General features: G+C 39.3%; 1 protein-coding gene across 5 annotated transcripts; it reads left to right on the forward strand.

Annotated features, from left to right (window-relative positions):
* Positions 1–294: 294 nt before the first annotated feature.
* Positions 295–17,778, forward strand: LOC122772265 (acid-sensing ion channel 1C-like). 5 transcript variants are annotated; one of them, XM_044030158.1, is made up of 11 exons: positions 295–1,564; positions 3,854–4,004; positions 4,878–5,005; positions 9,056–9,206; positions 9,296–9,352; positions 9,771–9,924; positions 10,150–10,241; positions 10,553–10,632; positions 10,920–10,991; positions 13,605–13,657; positions 14,693–17,778. In XM_044030158.1, the coding sequence occupies exons 1-11, from the start codon at positions 890–892 to the stop codon at positions 14,769–14,771; spliced, it is 1,692 nt and encodes a 563-aa protein (XP_043886093.1). In that variant the 5' UTR covers positions 295–889; the 3' UTR covers positions 14,772–17,778. The 5 variants fall into 5 exon arrangements, with proteins under 5 accessions (XP_043886093.1, XP_043886111.1, XP_043886103.1 ...); XM_044030176.1 differs by having other exon boundaries at positions 295–1,531; XM_044030168.1 differs by lacking the exon at positions 13,605–13,657.
* The last annotated feature ends 1,286 nt before the right edge of the window (positions 17,779–19,064 follow it).

The raw sequence follows: 19,064 nt of genomic DNA on the forward strand, positions 1-19,064 counted from the left end.
CACATCTGCATGCAGCAAAATCTCAGCTCTTATTACATCCCTATTTCTGAAATTATATTTTAATCTGGCAGAGCAGGAGAACTAATGATTTTTTTGCTATTTCGTTTTTAACTAGCTCTCCTTTTACTTTTCATTCTCTTACTTCCTCCTCCGTCCTTTTTTTTCTTTTGTTTGCACAATCTTTATTACAATTATTTCTACTTTGATTGATACCTTCCCCCCGCCTCTTTTACACCATTGGAGGTCTACTTCATCACCGGAGGAAAACACTTTCATTCACTGGCTCCACCTCATTCTCCATTCGACTGTAGAGCGAGGCAGCAAGCTTTATATTCGCTTCTGCAGGCTGCAAGTCAACAGTCTAAAAGGCATCTCTTCAATCTGTGCAAAAAGGGAGGAGTTGGATTCTGGGCTGCTACAGCACAAAGAGAGAAACCAGTGAAAACTGCAAGTATTGTCTGGCACTGGCGAGGGAGATGGAGGAGTAAAAGACCTGAGCAACAGGGGTAAGCCTCACCGGATTTTCAAAGTGATTGCCTCTGCGAGTGAAGCCATCGCTTACATCTGCAATTTTCACATCCATTTATCTATTGATGAAGGACTGGTAATGGTTACGCGTGATGGTTTTTGTTAATGGCGTGATTCAGCTGTTTTCCTCAAAGGAATCCTTATGTAAATCAATTTTACATCCCCCAAGGAATTCACTTCATTTGTTTACATCTTTTTAAGCGTGAACGTTGGGACAGCTGAGTATTAGGAATTCACTGCTACATGGAATTTCTGCCTGGAGATGGCTGTGGGAAAAGCCGAGTGTAAATTAGGGAAGTACAGGGTGGGCTAATAAAAGACTGCATCTACTAAAGAAGCACCTGCCCAGACTTGAGCAATTATGGTCAAAGCATCCACATCTGAATCAATGGCCCTGGGGACACACAAGCGACATGATGCCCAGGAAACAACTCTCCAAACCAATGATTCCAGCTCACTGAAATCAACATGGAAAGAGATCACGGTGGCTTTCATAATGAAGACCAAGATCCATGGTTTGAAGTTCATCTTCTCTACAGACAAGTCGAAACCGCAGCGGGTCATCTGGATGATGGCCTTCTCTGTTTGTGTGGGTCTTCTCGCCACCTGGTCCTGGAACAGAATCCTCTACCTGATGTCCTACCCTGCTGTCACAAAGATCTACATGGCTTGGGCTCACAACTTGTCCTTCCCAGCTGTCACTTTCTGCAATAAGAATGTCTTCCGTGTGTCCACAGTGACCAAGCATGACCTTTACCACAGCGGCTACTGGATGGACCTCATGTACCCCAATCACACTGTGATGGAGAGGAGCCTTTCAATTCTTAAGGACAATCAAAAACATGGTCTCCTGAACCTGCTGGACTTCAGCAACTACACCCCACCCCCTAACTACCACATCAACACCACTGAGATGATGGGACGCCTCGGGCACCAGCTGGAAGACATGCTGTTGGAGTGCAGGTTCCGCGGCGAAACATGCACCTACAAAAACTTCAGCACTGTATGTACAGAAAGAAACATGGCATTTTGTCAGGTGTGAATATGAATGTTGTTCAAAGAGTGTATTAATAATTCATGCAAGCATTTGTCGCAGCTCCCTCCAGCAGGCTTTGTCTAAAGGATGTTTTAAGGTGTTGATGTTTCAAAGCCACAAAACGAGCCCGTCCTGTTTTTGCCTCTCAAACATGACAGCTTTTGAATTATTAAACTTGTGTTTTTGGAAAGTCACACAAGGAATCTAACACAGACCTTGAGTTGGAAAAATCAATGTCCTCACTCGTCACTTCAGTGTGTCCCTTACAGGTTTATGAATTACTTATTTGAATTTTTGAGGTTGGGTTTTAAAAACATTGCCAACAATATTAAGGGGGGAATTATTAAAAATGCAAATGTCATAAATCAGTCCAAATTAAAATTTTAGTTTCTCTATTGAAGCATCTGGAGGGCATGTAGAGTTGAAGTACGACTGAGTTTTCAAATGAAAAGACCAGATGGAAGTCTACTGTACCCTTTAGCAGAATAACAAAGTGGGTGACATTTCCCAACCTTAGTGTTAATTAATTCCAACTGGAAAATTCTCCAATAAATACTTTCAACACAAACTTGCAGCTTTTATGGCCATCAGAAAATATTCACAAGGCCAAATGTCTGTGGTGAGAGTTAGGCACGCATGCACAGAGGCAAATTTATTTCTGCAGCACTGGTAATAAATCTGTGACCACGCTTGTCGATCGTCAGCACAAGCACACGCTGGTATGAAACCATCTGACTGTGATGCAAATCCAGACTAGATTCATCTAAAGTCAAGTTGTCAATGTCCGACTGTGATGGCTTTAACTGGACTGAGACTCGTGTGAAAACTGCACGCTCCAAAGAAATCACTTATCACGGCCAGTGTGGGGTAATTATTGGGATTTACATTTGCTGTGTTGTGTTTAAACAACACATGGTCTAGCTGTGCTGTGACTCAATAAATATCTCATTTTATTATCTTACCATAAATGTAAAAAAAAAAAATTACTCGTTAGATGCTTTCTACTCTTCTTTGCAGTCCTCATTATATAACCAGCAAGGGCAAAGGAGCAAAGCTTGGTAATCCGTCTCAGCTACATGTGAGTCTGTCGGAGTCTGGATATGGAACACTGACTTTGATCTCTGGGGATTGGCTTTGCTTTTGGCATGCTGGTTGAATTTGATGTCATCTGGCCACTTACCACAGTAGTATTTTGGATTTGGCTTGGTTTTTGCTCTGATATTTAACTGAATGCCAAATGACTTTATCACAGGTGGAATGCAATTGAGGTGTGAATTGTCAACAACAGGCATGGGAGGCATCTGAGTAGAATCTGAATATTCCAGTATTTCCTTTTGTCGTTAATTGGTAGTGTAGGCCGGGGATACATTTTATTTTAGCCGAAAGCTGCAACTTCAAATGATGCGGGTATTATTAATATAGGATTTATGGCAAAATGTTGTCATTTTACAAGCAATACCTAATCAAAAGTGAAAAACCACCACACACTGAAATTATTTTAATTATCTTTATTCATTACAGAACAATGCATTTTCCAGGAAATCAAAGCTGTACAATGTGGTGATTTTTCATATTTTTTTTAATCTATGAAATGATCATCTGGAATTGGTTGTCTTATTCCTACTTTTTCTCAGCCTCTCAACCCATTTGCTTAATTATTTCGTACTAAACCACGATGATGAATGAGCTCAGTTCAAAATGTCGAGTCTAATCATGATAGACGTGTGCTTGTTTTCCTGTATGGACGATCATTTCCCAATCACTGTGAATGAAATGTCAGCCTGGAAACAGTGAGTGCCAGAGTACAAGCGGAATATAAATCAAGACAGCTGGGTTCATTACATCAGAGAGACATTTGATGTGAGCAAACTCACCACAGTGACTGCACATCAGTTGTTAAATACCACTGAGCTTTACTGGCATGGATTTGGTCTCTTGCGATGTTTTTCACGTCAAGACACACAAAAATGTATTTTACGAACCCAATTTAACTCCAGCCTCAAGTGTGTCGTCTTTAATGATAGCAAATAGTACATTCACTTTAAATTACTCGAGGGAAATGTGCAGGGAAACGGGATAAAGTTTGATAGTTACTGCTGCTGCTAAGTAGCACCCATTAATTCCTCAAATCAGAGTCAGGTGTCTATGAAGAGCTAGTAGTGGTTTCTCAGGTAATCACAAAATCTCTGCAATTATTGCCTGTCTTGCATAATTACATGCTGACATGTGACACACGCCGTGCTGCTACTGAAACACACTGTAAAATGTTTCCCTTCTTGTTCTTCACAGATTTACACACGCTACGGAAAATGCTACACTTTCAACTCCGGATTAGATGGCAACCCTTTGTTGACAACGTTGAAAGGTGGCACAGGGAACGGCTTGGAGATCATGCTGGATATTCAACAGGATGAATACCTCCCTGTGTGGGGAGAGACAGGTCAGTGCAGCGCTATCCACCATTCTGACATTTACAGTAACATTTGTCTTGTCATCTGAGCATGTAGATGTGTCACTTTATACAGTGACCATTCACATATGGTCACAGTCTCTCCCTAGCTTCCCTAGTTATGTCAATGGATAATGGCCAAGACATATGTCTCACTGAAGTTGAATTTCTGACATAAAACGTCATCATGTAAATGTTTTTTTTTTGTCTGCACAAGATGGACATTTTCTGCAGGGAGAGATGTGAGGCAACAGTGACTTTAACCTTTGACACTTAGTCACCAAATTCTTATCAGTTCATCCTTAAATGCAAGTGAACATTTGGAGCAAATTTAAAGAAATTCCTTCATGGTGTTCTTGTGATATTGCATTCATGACAACAGGCTAGAATAGGAACCTGAAAACATAATGGCTCCATGCATCCACAGCTGTTGCTGGTGTGGAGGCAGAACAAAACCCCCAAGATTCCTCAGGTCTCATCATTCATTAATATCACTGCTGCAAAATCTTTGCATTATTCTGCTCCACACACAAGTGATTTACAACTAAAGTTTAAAGGCATATTGTCCTGATATATTGCATGACTGGCATATTTTTCCTTTCCATGGTGAATCACAACACTTTCTGTGCCATATATTCACAAGCAAACTAGCATGTAATAAATCCTTTGATGTACACCTGATATATTGTTGTACCCCACTAACTTACAAGTATTCCTCTCCACATTAGCTCCTGGCGTGTTGAAAAAATCTCTGTCCATATACAACTCAGCATCACTGCTAGTGGGAAGGATAAAGGGCCACAGAGCGGGTTTGCATAGTCATCCACAGCTTTTGTTCCATTTTCTGGCGTGCTGTATCCACAGATGAGACCTCCTACGAAGCAGGCATCAAGGTTCAGATCCACAGCCAGAGTGAGCCGCCCTTCATTGACCAACTGGGATTTGGTGTCGCCCCTGGTTTTCAAACTTTTGTGTCATGTCAGCAGCAACTGGTACCTAACGTTCAGCCTCCTCCCGTGCAACCCCCTCGCCTTTTGTTTTGCTCTGCTTCATTATGTGTTTGTCCTCAAACCCTCTCTGGCTAAAGCCCATTACACCTGTGTGACAGAGCATGGGGCAAAATCTGCTCTGTGATTAATCTTGTGTGGGAAATGTGCAGTTAAAACGTGTTAAATAAATAAACATCCAATGAATCTGGGTACAATAAATGAAACGGATGAATTATAGCAGCCAAGGTTCGTTGATAGACCAGGGCCAAGTAATGATTGGATGCAAGCGAACAAGCATACTGTCCTGATCCATGCCAAATAACCCCAGACTCTATAGCAGGCAAAATATCTGGCAGAGTATTTGTTTTGTTTTCCATAAGCCTTCAGTGCTTTCAGTCAGCAAGAGAATATAAAAAAATTCTGATTACAGATATTTGAATGCTTGGGGAAAACGGTCTCACATGGCACATTTGAAGAGAAGCCAGAGAGAAGAGCTTAGAAGAGTTAAGGATTTCACACAGACGTGGTCAGCACATGATCAAATTATTAACTATGATAAATATAACATCAACCTAATTAAAAAGTGATTAATTAAAAAAGAATCTCATAATTAACGCCCTTAAAAATACATTAAAACATGAGGGATTTTTCTCAGCAGCATTAGTGATAATATGAGCTATTAGTTGCCACTTTCACTCACTTTCAAAGCTTTACTATAAATTAAGAAGAGGCTCCAGACTCTGTGTCTTGATAGAAGGAAACGTTGCTGTTATATTAGTTTAGTTTACATATCCACTAACAATTAAACTAAGTATTCATAGATTACCCACAGCAATTTTTTTTATTGTTTTTATTGCCCAGTATCCATGACAGCAGAAAGGCAGCGTGGCAGATTTGTTGACTGTCCCCTGCCACCAGTGAAGGATGACAAGTAATAACTAGAGTTGAGTCTGAATTGATTAGAAAGCCTTGAGTGAAGGGTCCTAATACTGATCTCACATGGATTTCCTATCCAAATGTAATGAAACTGTTGAGCAGCTTTGTGACATTACCACAACAACATTTAAACTGTCTCTTTTTGTCTACACTAGAATAGCACACAAGCCAAACAACACTCTTTGGTTTCCAAAAGTAAGCATTGTCAGATCAGGAACATTTCCACTGTCAAACAGCAACATTACAAGTCCCTCATTGTAAGTCAGGCAGCTGTGCCACAAAGGACTGTCGGTTTCTGCGACGATTACCGCTGAGATCAAGTGTATTTTTGTGCTCTAGGCTTATTAAAATGTACACTACACAGCCATTGCCTGGTATTAAGTAATGGATAGACCAGCAGTAAACCCAATTCATTACTTTAAGAATTAATCGAGCCTACTTTAAATGATTTTGCTCCTAAAGTTAATGGTCTTGGTCAGTTCCTGAGCATGCGATAAAGGATCAAATAAATTCTTCACCCCTCTTTTCGCAGACTAACATGGGATGATTGAAGCAGAATTTTGGTCTCTTGAAACAGACACTTGGACACCACAAATGTGACAAATTTGATTTTGTTTGTTTTTTTAATATATGATTTATAAAGTATGTGTCTCTCTCTCTTGCTCTTTTGTCTTTCTCTCTGTACATGGTGTATCATTCACCCATCTCCAAAGAGAACAGACTCTGATCTGTTTATCACCATCACTGAAGTTTCCTCCAGGAAGCAGAAGTGCATGCAATGTCATTAATTACCATGACACAAGTGCCCATCCCAGTGTCAGCCACAAGACATGTTTATGACCTAGAGGATGTGTTACATGAATTAGGTCTGTTATTAAAATCTGGACAGCAGTGATTTCAGTCACTGAATAGTGTGAAACAATGTTTGAAAACCTTTTTAAATGAATTTGGTTTTTAATGCAAGGCTGTAACTTATGAATCACAATGGATGTGAAGAATATGTCGTCACATTTTGGACTGCAATTATGTAAAGGAGCTTTACTTTGAGGAAAGAAGAGTTTTCACATGACAGTGGGCGTTGTAGCTGTCTTGTTGCTGTGCTGACTACAGGTTGTCTGACTGTACAGAGGCGTTGACCACTTTCTCTCCCTTACCTTACTGTTGCACCGCTCAAATCTTATTTTTGATAATTATGTGGGCTGTGTTCCCTCACCCCTCGTCCTAGATGAGACGTCCTATGAGGCCGGCATAAAGGTTCAGCTTCACTCTCAGTCAGAGCCTCCTTTCCCTCATCAGCTGGGCTTCGGGGTCACCCCCGGCTTCCAAACGTTTGTTTCCACACAAGAGCAGAGGGTAGCGTATAACTGTCTGGGCTTGCTGCATGCCACAGATAAAGAAACCAACTTAAACAAAAAAAAAACAAAAAAACAGTTATGCATTAGAGCTACAACTGTCATCAGGTTCCATACTTTTCATCTGCTGGCATCCTTTCCTTGGGGACTTTCCCAGCTCCAGTCTGTGTGGCTGAAGCGACAACATCTGTAGTCGCTTGTTGTCATCATTGTCTTCTCTATTTAGTGGATATCTATATCGAGCAGTGACTGTGTTCCATTTCAGCTTGAAGCCTTTCATCTGTGTCTGTATCATCATGAGAGCTTCTGCTTGGCTTTGCTCTTTTACTGTCACGCATAGTTCTCGTCACGTTTTATTTCCATGTGTTAATGGGTCGATTCACTGGACTGCCCCTTAATGTTATTTGGAGGCACCAGCAAATGTGATTCATTATAGATTTTAATTTTTATTACCCACGAGGACTCTGGCATCAGTTTGAAATCCAGCATTTATTGCACTATTGTTTTATCTCTAGTGTAACTCCAGTTATGAGTCTCTAGACTAGAACTGGAGCTCAATAAAGTCTTAATCAGGTTTGCCCATTTGAATTCACCTCCTCAGTGAATTGCACTCTATCTCTGTCGCACTTTATCGACTAAGTGACATTACGTTGTCAAGAGTTAGCCAGGTGGGAGCTGGTGGAAATGATTGGGAATTACAGTGAACCCTCACTTGACAAAAACTGTAATTTCCCTGCGAGAAGAAGCCTTCAGCATCGATTGTTGGCGAGCTCCAACTGCAATTAGTGCTATTTATTCAAATGCCCAAGCAGGCATCATTGCCCTTTATAAATAATTGGCTGATTTTTGTCATGGTGATTTGTTGTAGGCATTGTTGTCGTAAATTACCCTAAACAAGTCTTTTGAAATGGACTGAAAGTCTCACATTTGGTTATATATCACCATGGTCAATCTGCAGAGAGAAAAATGTTATGTTTAAGGAAGCTCTAAACATAATACAAACATTTAGTAATTAATGTAGACGGAAACCTTTAAATTAATTAAAATAGTCCTCATTAGAGGGTTCAATTAGAATTCCCCAAGTTACTCATAACGGCGGTGACCTCCTCCTCACCTCGTTAATGAGTTTCCCCCAATGAGACTTTAGACCATGTATGCACTGCATTTGCAGTCCATTATAAAACTGACTGTAGACGCACACCGTTGTTTTAAATCGCTACTCAACAATAAAATCACCGTCATTAACTTAATTAATTAGGAACTCTTTCATTAAATATACCAGCTACGCATTTCTGCTTAATAAAACCTTATTATCTGTGTAATGTCTTGTAAATTTATTTGACTGTTCCCATTTGATTACCGTGAAACTGTTTATTGTTCCGACTTTCGTTCTTAGACTGCAACAATTTGTTTTGTGGATTGTGGTGTCCTGTTCTGAAAAGACATATTTGACAGTCTGCCTCTAATCCCATGGTACTCTGCTTCCTGCCGTGGACTAGACCTGCATTAGTAATGCCCTGCATGGTGTCTGCTTGCTGCTACACATGAGCAATAACGTTGTTGGACATTTTATGCACACATTGTCTCGGTGCACATTTTCATTTAAATGTATGCATATATTTTTTTTGGTTTTATGACATTTGTCCTCTGTCTGCATATGCGTGCTGTATTGCACTTGCCTTTTTTATTTATTTATTTCTTTTTTGTAATTTGTTATGTGTTGTGCTTATAGACTGAGTGGAAAATGTGTTGTTTGCTCTTTCAGCTTCAGTACCTCCCTCCGCCTTGGGGAGATTGCAAGTCCACCCCTATAGAGTCTGAATTCTTCTCCACGTACAGCATCACCGCCTGCCGTATTGACTGTGAAACCCGGTACCTGCTGGAGAATTGTAACTGCAGGATGGTTCACATGCCAGGTATGAGGTTGGACCGACATAATCGGTGGAAAATGTTACACACCTTTGTGTCCTTGTGTCATTATCTTCATGTGTGTTATTTCAAACAGGGACCTCAACAGTTTGCACACCTGAGCAGTACAAAGACTGTGCTGACCCTGCTTTAGGTGAGCCCAAACTCTGTACTGTATACAAATCAAATATTTGTGTAATAGTTTTGCATAGCAGACAATCTCAGCCTTGAGATACAGTAATGCCCCTGCAGGTTTACCTCGGGAAATATTTTTTAATCTCAGACAGCACTGAAGCAAAAAATAATAAAGTTAAAGTATTGTTTTAAAAATCCCATTTGGGAAATTTGTAATGTGTCTGTGCTTCATTGGCATCAAATAAATCCTGGAGTGCTTTTCTCTCCCTCCTCCCTCCTTTTAGCTTTAGTTATTACTTGCTTTCATGGAAAGTGAACGATGGCAGCGAATGTAGCTTCTCCGTTGTGTGAAGATATTTTTAGTGCAAACTGCATGCAGTGTGTTTGATTTGTCGTAGTCACCGCAATGTTTTTTGAATGACTTTGATCATCCACAGACTTTTTGGTAGAGAAAGACAACGATTACTGTGTCTGTCAGACCCCCTGCAACATGACTCGCTATGGCAAGGAGCTGTCCATGGTTAAGATCCCCAGTAAGGCATCTGCTAAATATCTGGCTAAGAAATTCAACAAAACTGAGCAGTATATTGGGTAAGTATTATATGGTAGTCGTGAGTTAACGCAGGTAATGGCCTCTTTTCTTTTTTTTTTTCTGTTGATGGATGGATGTACTGTAGCAAGACCCGAGTCTCCATCGTTCACCTTCAATGTAACAATAACGATAGATAGTCAGGAAATGTGAGTTATTGTTTGGTGTGGCGCAATCTCACCGGAAATATCATCTTTTGCATATGCTGTTGTCTGTCTTTTCTCCAGAGAAAATATATTGGTCTTGGACATCTTTTTTGAAGCTCTGAATTACGAGAAGATTGAGCAGAAGAAGGCCTATGAAATTGCAGGGCTTCTCGGTAAGCATTCTCTCAGCCTTGGGGTCCACCGTGACAGAATCGGCGCTCTCAGCGGGCCGTTGCTGCTGCATTTCACCACGTGTTCACACATGGTGTTTGAGGTTTCTCCTCTTTGAAGTCATGTAACAGGCTCAAGACATAATAATGATGATGATGCCTTGTGTCTGATGAGACGTTGGGGCTGGACGGACTGCACTGTAGCACTTCTGCTTAGATTATGACTGACTGATTGAATTCAAAAGTGGTTTCACACAACATTGTTCAATTACTGTACCTGCCCATGCATCATCTGTTCATCTCTCTTTCTCTAGGTGACATTGGAGGTCAGATGGGGCTGTTTATCGGAGCCAGTGTTTTAACAATACTGGAAATATTTGACTACCTTTACGAGGTAAAATTAAAAATTTTAATAATGATAACCATTAATTCTCAATGATGTTTTAATATAGAGCATACAGTATATAGATGCACTATATGCCAAGGATTATTAGGGATTTTTTGACAAATGCAATCTCTCTTCCCTGCTTTGCTTAGCATTAGATCAATAAGAACAATAAAACTTTTGCTTTTGCAGCTAAATTATTTTACCCCAAGGGAAACGGTTTCCTTTTTCCATGTCAATGATTGTGTATTTAGTAGATTTAAACTTTGTATCTGATGGGTTTTTTTTGCGTTTAGGTGTTTAAGGACAAGGTTATGGGTTACTTCGTACGCAAGAAACGGCCACAGCGTTGCCAGAGCGACAATCTGGTAATTACAGTCTCTCAGAATGGATCTGACTGAATGAAATGAATGTAATGAGCTCAGGAACAACAACAACAGCAGCAGCAGCAGCAACAAATGTCTGCTCATACTTAAAGTGCTACTAATGAACAGCATCAGAGAGGAAGCAAAGCCACACATTATGTAACCATTCCTGCAAAAACTTTTGTGCTTTTCTAGAGAGCAGTCATTATTTTTTACATACATTGTTTGTTTGTGTTTTTGTGCAATATGAATGCATAATTAGGGAACTATTGTTACAGCTATATCAGTCTTTTATTTACATGGTGAACATCATAGAGAAGCAGCGCAAAAATCTACAAACGTTTTATAGATGAACTCTATATATATATTTACAAAGACCAGACTTAGTTAACTTGTCTCACTTGGCTTTTTGTGGTTTGTCAAACTGTTTGACACTTCAGTGTCCTTTTGCCTCAGTGCATGAAAGTAGAAGCGAAATATCCAACCCTCTCTCCGCTAACTTAATTTATGACTCGCCGAATGTACACCGATTTCACCTTCAGTCCTATGATTAAATGTAATTGCAGTTCACTTGGAGCAGGAAGAACTGTTATATTGTGGCTGCTTTTGTCTGGCAGAATGATTAGAGCAAATTCAGAATAGATTCATGCGAGAGTGTAGACGAACGAGCAGAAAGCAGAGACGGATAAAGAGCTCTGGGACTTGTATTAACATTTTTATGATCAACTCCTTTACAAAGCCTTCGAGGCAATAAAACCCATTTTAAGTTCAAAATGAAGTCGAGCATTGAGAGGCATTTCTCTCCGTTCCTAAATCACAGCATTTTGTTGAGCCCAGTGGTTGAACACAGGGCACCTAGAGGCACTTCCCCCTGCTGACTGTTCTATATGACAAAATTATTTATGAAACAAAATGAACCTAATCAGCAAATGTGCTGCACATGATGCTGATTCAAAGCTTTTATGTCAGATAGAGGTATTTTTTTTTTACTATTATTATTGACAGAATTTCAAGTAAGTTTCTGAAAAGTGTTATGTTCTTCTTCTATCTTCTGTAAAACAATCCTCAAATAAATATGTGAACTCTCCTTTAATATATGTATATTAGTGAGGTCAATGGAGGTTATGTTCAAAACTGACAGACAACTTCTGATAAGTCAGTGATCAGAAGTTGTCTGTCAGTTTTAATATTTTTTAAATTATGATACTGACACTTATTAAATTATTATTTATTTATGCAGAAAATGTGTCACTTGAACAGTAAAGGCAATAGTGATCACTCGTTACCTGTCACTCACTCTGGTGTCCATTCATATTTGCTGTATTTTATCACCTGTTTTCTTCTAGATGATGTTCTCATTTAGTGGAAAACACAAGTCGAAGCTTGTGTTTACTGACATTAACAAGACATAAGTAGACTAATTTTCCCCAAAGGCTTTCATTCAAATTGAGTTCTGTGTCTTCACAACAGTGACAAAACATCTACTGTAACTGCTCATTTCACTGTATCACATGGGGATCAGTGATCATGTTCAAATGATCACTGATCGCTCAAAGCACTCAAACAAACCACTAGACTCTCTAAGTGACTTCTAAAACAAAGACCGAAACAAAATCTTAAAACCTCACTTCTTCTTCTTCTCCTCTGCTGCTGTTTTAATTCAAAGCATTCAAGCAGCTTTAACTTCACTACAGACGTTTCTGTTTGTCCCTCAGGATGTTGAATCTTACAGTTGGCATCCAGCTTTCTTGACAGCTCTGTTTCTTTGTTGTGTTAACAAAAAACAAAAAACAACAACACCAAGACTTCATTCTAAAAACAAAACCCCAAAACATTTAAAAGTAGGTTGTTGTGCAATTGTTTCTTGAGACATGTAGACATGTTATGTGCTTGTGTGTGCGCATGAATGATTGTGATTCTGCATGCTTGGTTGCCTCAGGTTCAGAAACTGGTTTGATTGCAGATGTGGGAAGAAGAACGGTTTCTTTTGAGTAGAAGCAGATTTATGTTGACTTAAGCCGACTGTAGTGGCCAAAGTACACTTAATTCCAAAGCCACTGAATAGTCGTTCCAATTGGCTTGGCTCGTGTGTAGTGTTTTAACTCATCACTCACGAAGATGAGACGGAGGTTGTTGTGCGGTGCCGTTACTTCGTGGCTGATATTTAGAGAATGTCACATTTTTCTGACACAGGGTTTTGCTTACTATACTCTTCTCCATTCATGTCATGCTGTGTGTTTGTCTGCCAACTGTATGCCATCTTCTTCACTTCTCTCTCTCATACTCAGTAACGAGTCCATTGTCACATCTCCACTCTAACAGCCTGACAATGAATGAAGTGATGCATTTAGTTGCTTGTGACACTATTTATTAGTTTGACTTTCATTCTCTGCAATGATTGTCCACGTGTCTGACTGACAGTAACTGCCTTGTGCCTTCTTCCCCCTGCTTATTAAGAGGGGGGGAAAAAAAAAACTTTACTACTTGACTGCTACCATGGAGAAGAGAACACGCTCTCACATTATTCCCCACTATTCTAACTAATAGCATTTGCACTGTGTTTATTTTCATTTCACTCACCCTCACCCATCTTTCTTTTCATCATGTCTATTCCAGGAGTTTCCAGAGAACACAACCAGCCCTGGTGTCACGCCTAATCATGCCCCCAGGTAGCACACCCCATCAATAATAGCTGCTCCCTCCCATGCTGTCCCTCTTTTTCATACTAGACCATCTCATACATCATTTCTTTCAGTGACTACAAATGATTTGGTTGGCTTTAGTAGACGGCCATCAAAAAGGGGTGATAATCTGTTTTATCTATTTGCAGTGAGCATTTATTTATGTACTTACCTCTGTGTCAGGACAGGTTAGTTTGGTGTGTGTCTGTATTCATCAAGACATGAGTTGGTTGGATTCTCCAAATGCATAAAAAAAGAATTTGACTGTGCAAAACTCGCTCCTTCCGCTAAATAATGACGCTTCCTTTCCCCTTAGGTTATAACGCAGTACTCCTGTGAGAACAGACGACATATTTATTCATTTATTGTACAAAAGAGCGGTGAGAGCCACGTGAGACCCATTTGTTTCCCTGCAGCCAGATAACGTCACTCGATGCTTTTCTTTGTGACGTTATCACACGTTTGCACTGAGTTAGTTGACACGAAATATAAACAATTCTTTCTCTGCTGGAATAGCCATTTTTGTTAACGACATTTATTTTTTTGGAACGCACACGCAGGGAAATGCAGTCACATGTGGATGTTTTCAACGTCCGTAACGTATATAATTTTACGTGTTAGTGTAAAAACAAATTCTAAAATGTGCTGTTTTCTGTCTCCTGTCCCTCCTGTCATTCACCTTTCTCCACCTCCCTCCAATTTTCTTTCAAACTCTTCACTACCTGTGGCTGATCTTTGAAACCTCCAAATCCATTGTATTTGTCTTCCATTTTTATTATTTTGTCACATGTCTGACATGTTCAAAAAATAACTTCATTCAATGAATTACATTTTTGTTTTCGTTAAATGTCTCTTCTCCACGTCTTCTCTGCGTCCGTCCATGATCATTTCGGTTGCCGCTATTTTTACCTGTGCATCATTTCTTTTACTACTTCATCATCATCATCATCATCATCATCGTCATCGCCCTTCCCTTAACCCGGTTGAACTCGTCTTCCCTCCTTCCCCCCCTCTGTTTTGCAGAGCACCTGTGACACACTCCGGAGTCACTCGGACAGTCTCGGATTCACGCCGAACATGTTACCTCGTCACCCGACTCTAGGCAACTTTGAGGAGTTTGCTTGTTGACAACATTTAAGTAGGGGACGTGGGTGGGGTTGCACACCTGGGGACTTGACAGCAAACTGTGAAATAATTTGTGTATTTAACAGAAAAATGGGTTGATTGTATAACTCAAACACACATATAGTATAGAGTTTATCAATGCCTGAATAGAAATAGAATACTATCATCAGAGAAAAAAAAAAAAAAGAGAAAGTAGAGAAACCACTTCCAAAACAGAACTCAGGTTTAACTGCCATGTCAAGGCATCAGCATTAATTTATTCATGTTTCATTTTTTTTATGGAATTGCTTTTTCTTCTCCAGTCACTTTAAAGGTTCATACAATCACTGAAGATAAATAATGTGTCCAAAAGTGACTCAGACCTGTGTTGAGGCGAGTTACTGTTGTGCTAGTTTTCCTGTGATCAAAAAGGTTTAAAAAAAAATCAAATGTGGGTAGGTGTGCATAGCTTATCAGTGTTGTGTCTCCGGCATCTAACCAATGCTGTATTGAGTGACCTTATACCTGTCACTAGTTAGAACAGGAGTCTTTTTAGGAAATCTGCTCCGCTTTGAGGAGCCGATTGTTGGAGAAAAGAGCTGCTCAGACCCGAATCAAAACATGAGACCTGTGTTAAATGTTGCCTTTTGCTACTTTGAGGCGTTGAATTGCCTCATTAATTATACAACTGTGCTTATTCAATTTAAAAACAGAGGAGGAACTTGACTATTTGTATATATGCAAGTATTAAGTTGTGTTCCACATGAACCCTGACTCACTGTGTACATACAATTCATAAAGGTTTAAAAAAAAACTAAAACGGAGCGAGTCAGGAAGAATGAAGGCTGTTGATTGTATCTTTATATAGCTGACATTTTTATTTCCATTTATATTTCCCATTTTTCTGGGAAAAATGTTGCCATGGTGACCGTCACAAAATAGTACTAGCATTAAGCATGCTGTAAATGTTGGCCCCTATTTCCTCGGAACCATCAGACCAAAAACAGCCGGGCTTTCTTCTGCCTTTTCTAATAATTGTGTTTGCTCCTTATCGTGTCTTAAGGATGTTCATCAGCACAATGATAGTAATCTATTCTCTATTGAACATGAGGGGAGTTTAAAAGGCCTGATAGTGACATTCCTTCACTTGGCAGAAATGTGTAAATAAACGCGACTAAATGCCATGATGATATATATATCTATATATATTTATATATAGATATATATAGTTTTCTGGTTATTATAATATTACACTATGACTGAAAGCTGGAGACTTATTCTATCCCTGAGAATTGCCTCAAAACATCCAAACCACCATGCACCTCAGCGTCATTCAGTTAAGTTGATTTATAACAGCAATGCATTGTACAATTTTACCACTGTAACCTATTATTAATAATACTATTATTATTAGTATTATTATTCCAGAACATGTATTAAGTCACAAATACCAGTTTGTGATGTATAAATGATCCAAGTATAATAAACTCTATATTTACCCATCTCATGTACACAATGTTCCTTCTTATCTTCATGTCGCTCCACTTTGTCTCTGCTTAATTCACTGTTGTTTGAATCCTTGACACCACAGTTACGGACTTGTAGGTACACTTTCGCACCCATCCTCTATAAATACTTTATTGAATTCTTCTTTTTTTAAATAAAAAAAATAATTATGTGAAACTTTCAAGTATAATGCCAAACCAGATGTGAGTGGTGTTCATATTATTGTAGCTTTATTACTCTGTTGTCTGTGTATTAGATGACTGTTGATGTGAAGCACAAACCCTTGGAGATCAGCCATCAATTGAAAGCCAATGACTGGACGTCTATGGTTGTGACTACCTTTTATGGATGGAGTGTTAACCTCTCACTGTTACACGTGGTCCGTTCACTGCTCCAGCATATTCAGGAATCAGAGCTCCCCCGCGAGGAGCCACAGACCACCTTGTGAAGAGACTGGAAATCTTTACCTTTCAGGAAAAATGAGAAAAGGTGAATCAGTGGCATTGAGCAATAAGTGCACTGAATCAGAGGCCCCTGTTGCTTAAATGAAATGATTTGATTTGGGGCTTACCACATTCAATCACTAACAAAAGGAAATAACACAGATGTGCTATTAGAGATTAAGAGACGCAAATGCCACTTCACGCCACACAATGATGCTATTCTGAAGATGCTGCATTGCCATGATGATTTCGAGTGTGTATGTATCACGTTGTCAGAATAGAAAAGCAAAGTATATAAAAAAAAAAGAAGAAAAATGACCCAGAACCTACTGTGAACTGTAGGATTTATGTCAGTGTTGCTGGTCTTTACCTCTTCCTGTCACTCCTGCCTCACCAGTCCAAGAACAGCAGAGTGTATCTGAACTGGCAGAAACTATTATTGACCTGTTTATGCTCATTAAGTAGACTGAATCTTACTGCATAGCTATGACCAAGTAGAAAACCATATTCTATACTGTTATTATACTGTACAGAGATTTGAGCTATTTTATTCTTACAGTCGATAATTAAACAGCACTTCGCTCATTTTCTTCTTGCATGAACGCTGTGTATTCCTATTATCCCCGGTCTCTAAATGTAATACTAGCCATGCTTTTCATTTTGTATTGTCCAAAGTGTATTTTTGGAGCCAGATGAATCAAAGCAATGTTCTCCATATCCCTGTTGTGCACTGTTTATAATCTAATAACAATAAAAACCCCATTCTAACTAGGCATTGGGATAGTGCAATGCTCGGCAACGGAAAACGTTGTGTGCAGGTATGGAAAACTGAAATATCCATAATTACACTTTTAATGATTCTAAAATACTTTGTAAGACTTGCAGTCAAGTGCAAAATGTGCCTTTAAGACTGGTTCTTACTGGTGACGCCGAGATACTCGCGCTCGTGTGGAGAACTGGAGTTGCTTCATCTTCCTCCATGTGCTCTATGTGCATTTTATTGTAGATAATGTGATTTTAACTCTGAGCTGTACAATAAATAGTTATTACACTTAACACTGTGTTACGTACTCAGTCATGAACTGTTAAGAGCATTTGCCAACTAATCTCTGTTCAATCTCAGTGACATGAACAGTCAACTGTGATTGAACAGATAAGGTTTTTTGTATGAACTCCTCGTGAGTTGAACATGCTCGGGAAAATGTAACGTGAAGCCTTGTCTGTGTTAACAGTAAGAATGACTCAATATTTGAATTTAAATGAGACTGGCACCACACAGTCACGAAGAAGCTGATGAGCTTTGAGAGTCTAACTTTTATTGTTATGATGAGTCAATTGTTAATTCTGACATGTATAACACAGCTTTTTTTAACCAAATCAAACAATCCCTCAACAGCAGATGTTGTTTCATCCATCCCAACAGCAGAGGTAAATTAATTAAGTGCAGACTAGGTTTTGTCACAATTGCTCAATGAACTTTTGAAGAGAAAGTCTGCTCTTTTCTAACCATCTAAAGTGTAAGAGAGAAGTGAATGACATCATTCTTTTAAGAGACGTTAAAGTGTTATGTGTCTGACCACAATGTTGTAACTGAGGACAAGACCAACACGTGCAGCAGATCTGCAGATACTTGACCACAGCACACACGCATTACTCAGATAATGAGTGCAATGCAGGCACTTACATTGTATAAGACCATGGTTAACATGTGGACTTGTCCCAGCATAGTCTGACAGCTCCCAGGCTGCTTATAAGGTTCATTCTTAATAGACTATGTTAGTTTGTTTTTGAGTGACTGGGTTGATTTGGAAAATCTGAAAATTGGCTTTAAGAGCAGTATCTGATCTGAAAGTAGCAAATCCCAATATGTATTGTGTCTTTAACAGTAGGCAGGGAGCTGGCAACAAGTGGTAAACTTAAACATATTAAGGGAATGGAGAGACTTGTTTAAGCGTGTGCATTATCTAAATCAAACCAGTAGAGAGGTTTCTAAATATCACATCCCCAATTGCATCACTTTCTTAATATGCTGTGGTTTGTTCTCCCATAGAAAAATATCTGATTACATTTTGTGGATTAGCACAAAAATGTTGAAAGCGGTGAAGAAATTTGGTTAGAGCAATCATTTTTGATGAGATTATTGTGACCAGCCAATGAAAGGCGCAGCATTAACTGCTAATAAAAAACCTTGTTTACAGTTACAATAATGTGGAAAAGGTATTTATGTGGCTGTGGAGTTTAATGAAACATTTTTTCCTGCTCTTGCACCCTGAGAATTTACCCAAATGCTCAAATATAGACATTCAACCCTGTAGAAAGCATTTTCTGTGTCCAATGAGAGG

Source organism: Solea senegalensis, linkage group LG1 (assembly GCF_019176455.1).
Source record: "Solea senegalensis isolate Sse05_10M linkage group LG1, IFAPA_SoseM_1, whole genome shotgun sequence".
In the NCBI taxonomy this organism is placed as follows: Eukaryota; Metazoa; Chordata; class Actinopteri; order Pleuronectiformes; family Soleidae; genus Solea; species Solea senegalensis.

Bases quoted from the DNA above. Each gene is read 5' to 3' on its own strand.
- LOC122772265 (XM_044030150.1), top strand. From the start codon at position 890: ATGGTCAAAGCATCCACATCTGAATCAATGGCCCTGGGGACACACAAG. The intron at 4,005-4,877 runs GTCAGTGCAGCG...CTGTATCCACAG, and splicing joins CCCTGTGTGGGGAGAGACAG to ATGAGACCTCCTACGAAGCA. The intron at 10,633-10,919 runs GTAAAATTAAAA...TTTTGCGTTTAG, and splicing joins TATTTGACTACCTTTACGAG to GTGTTTAAGGACAAGGTTAT.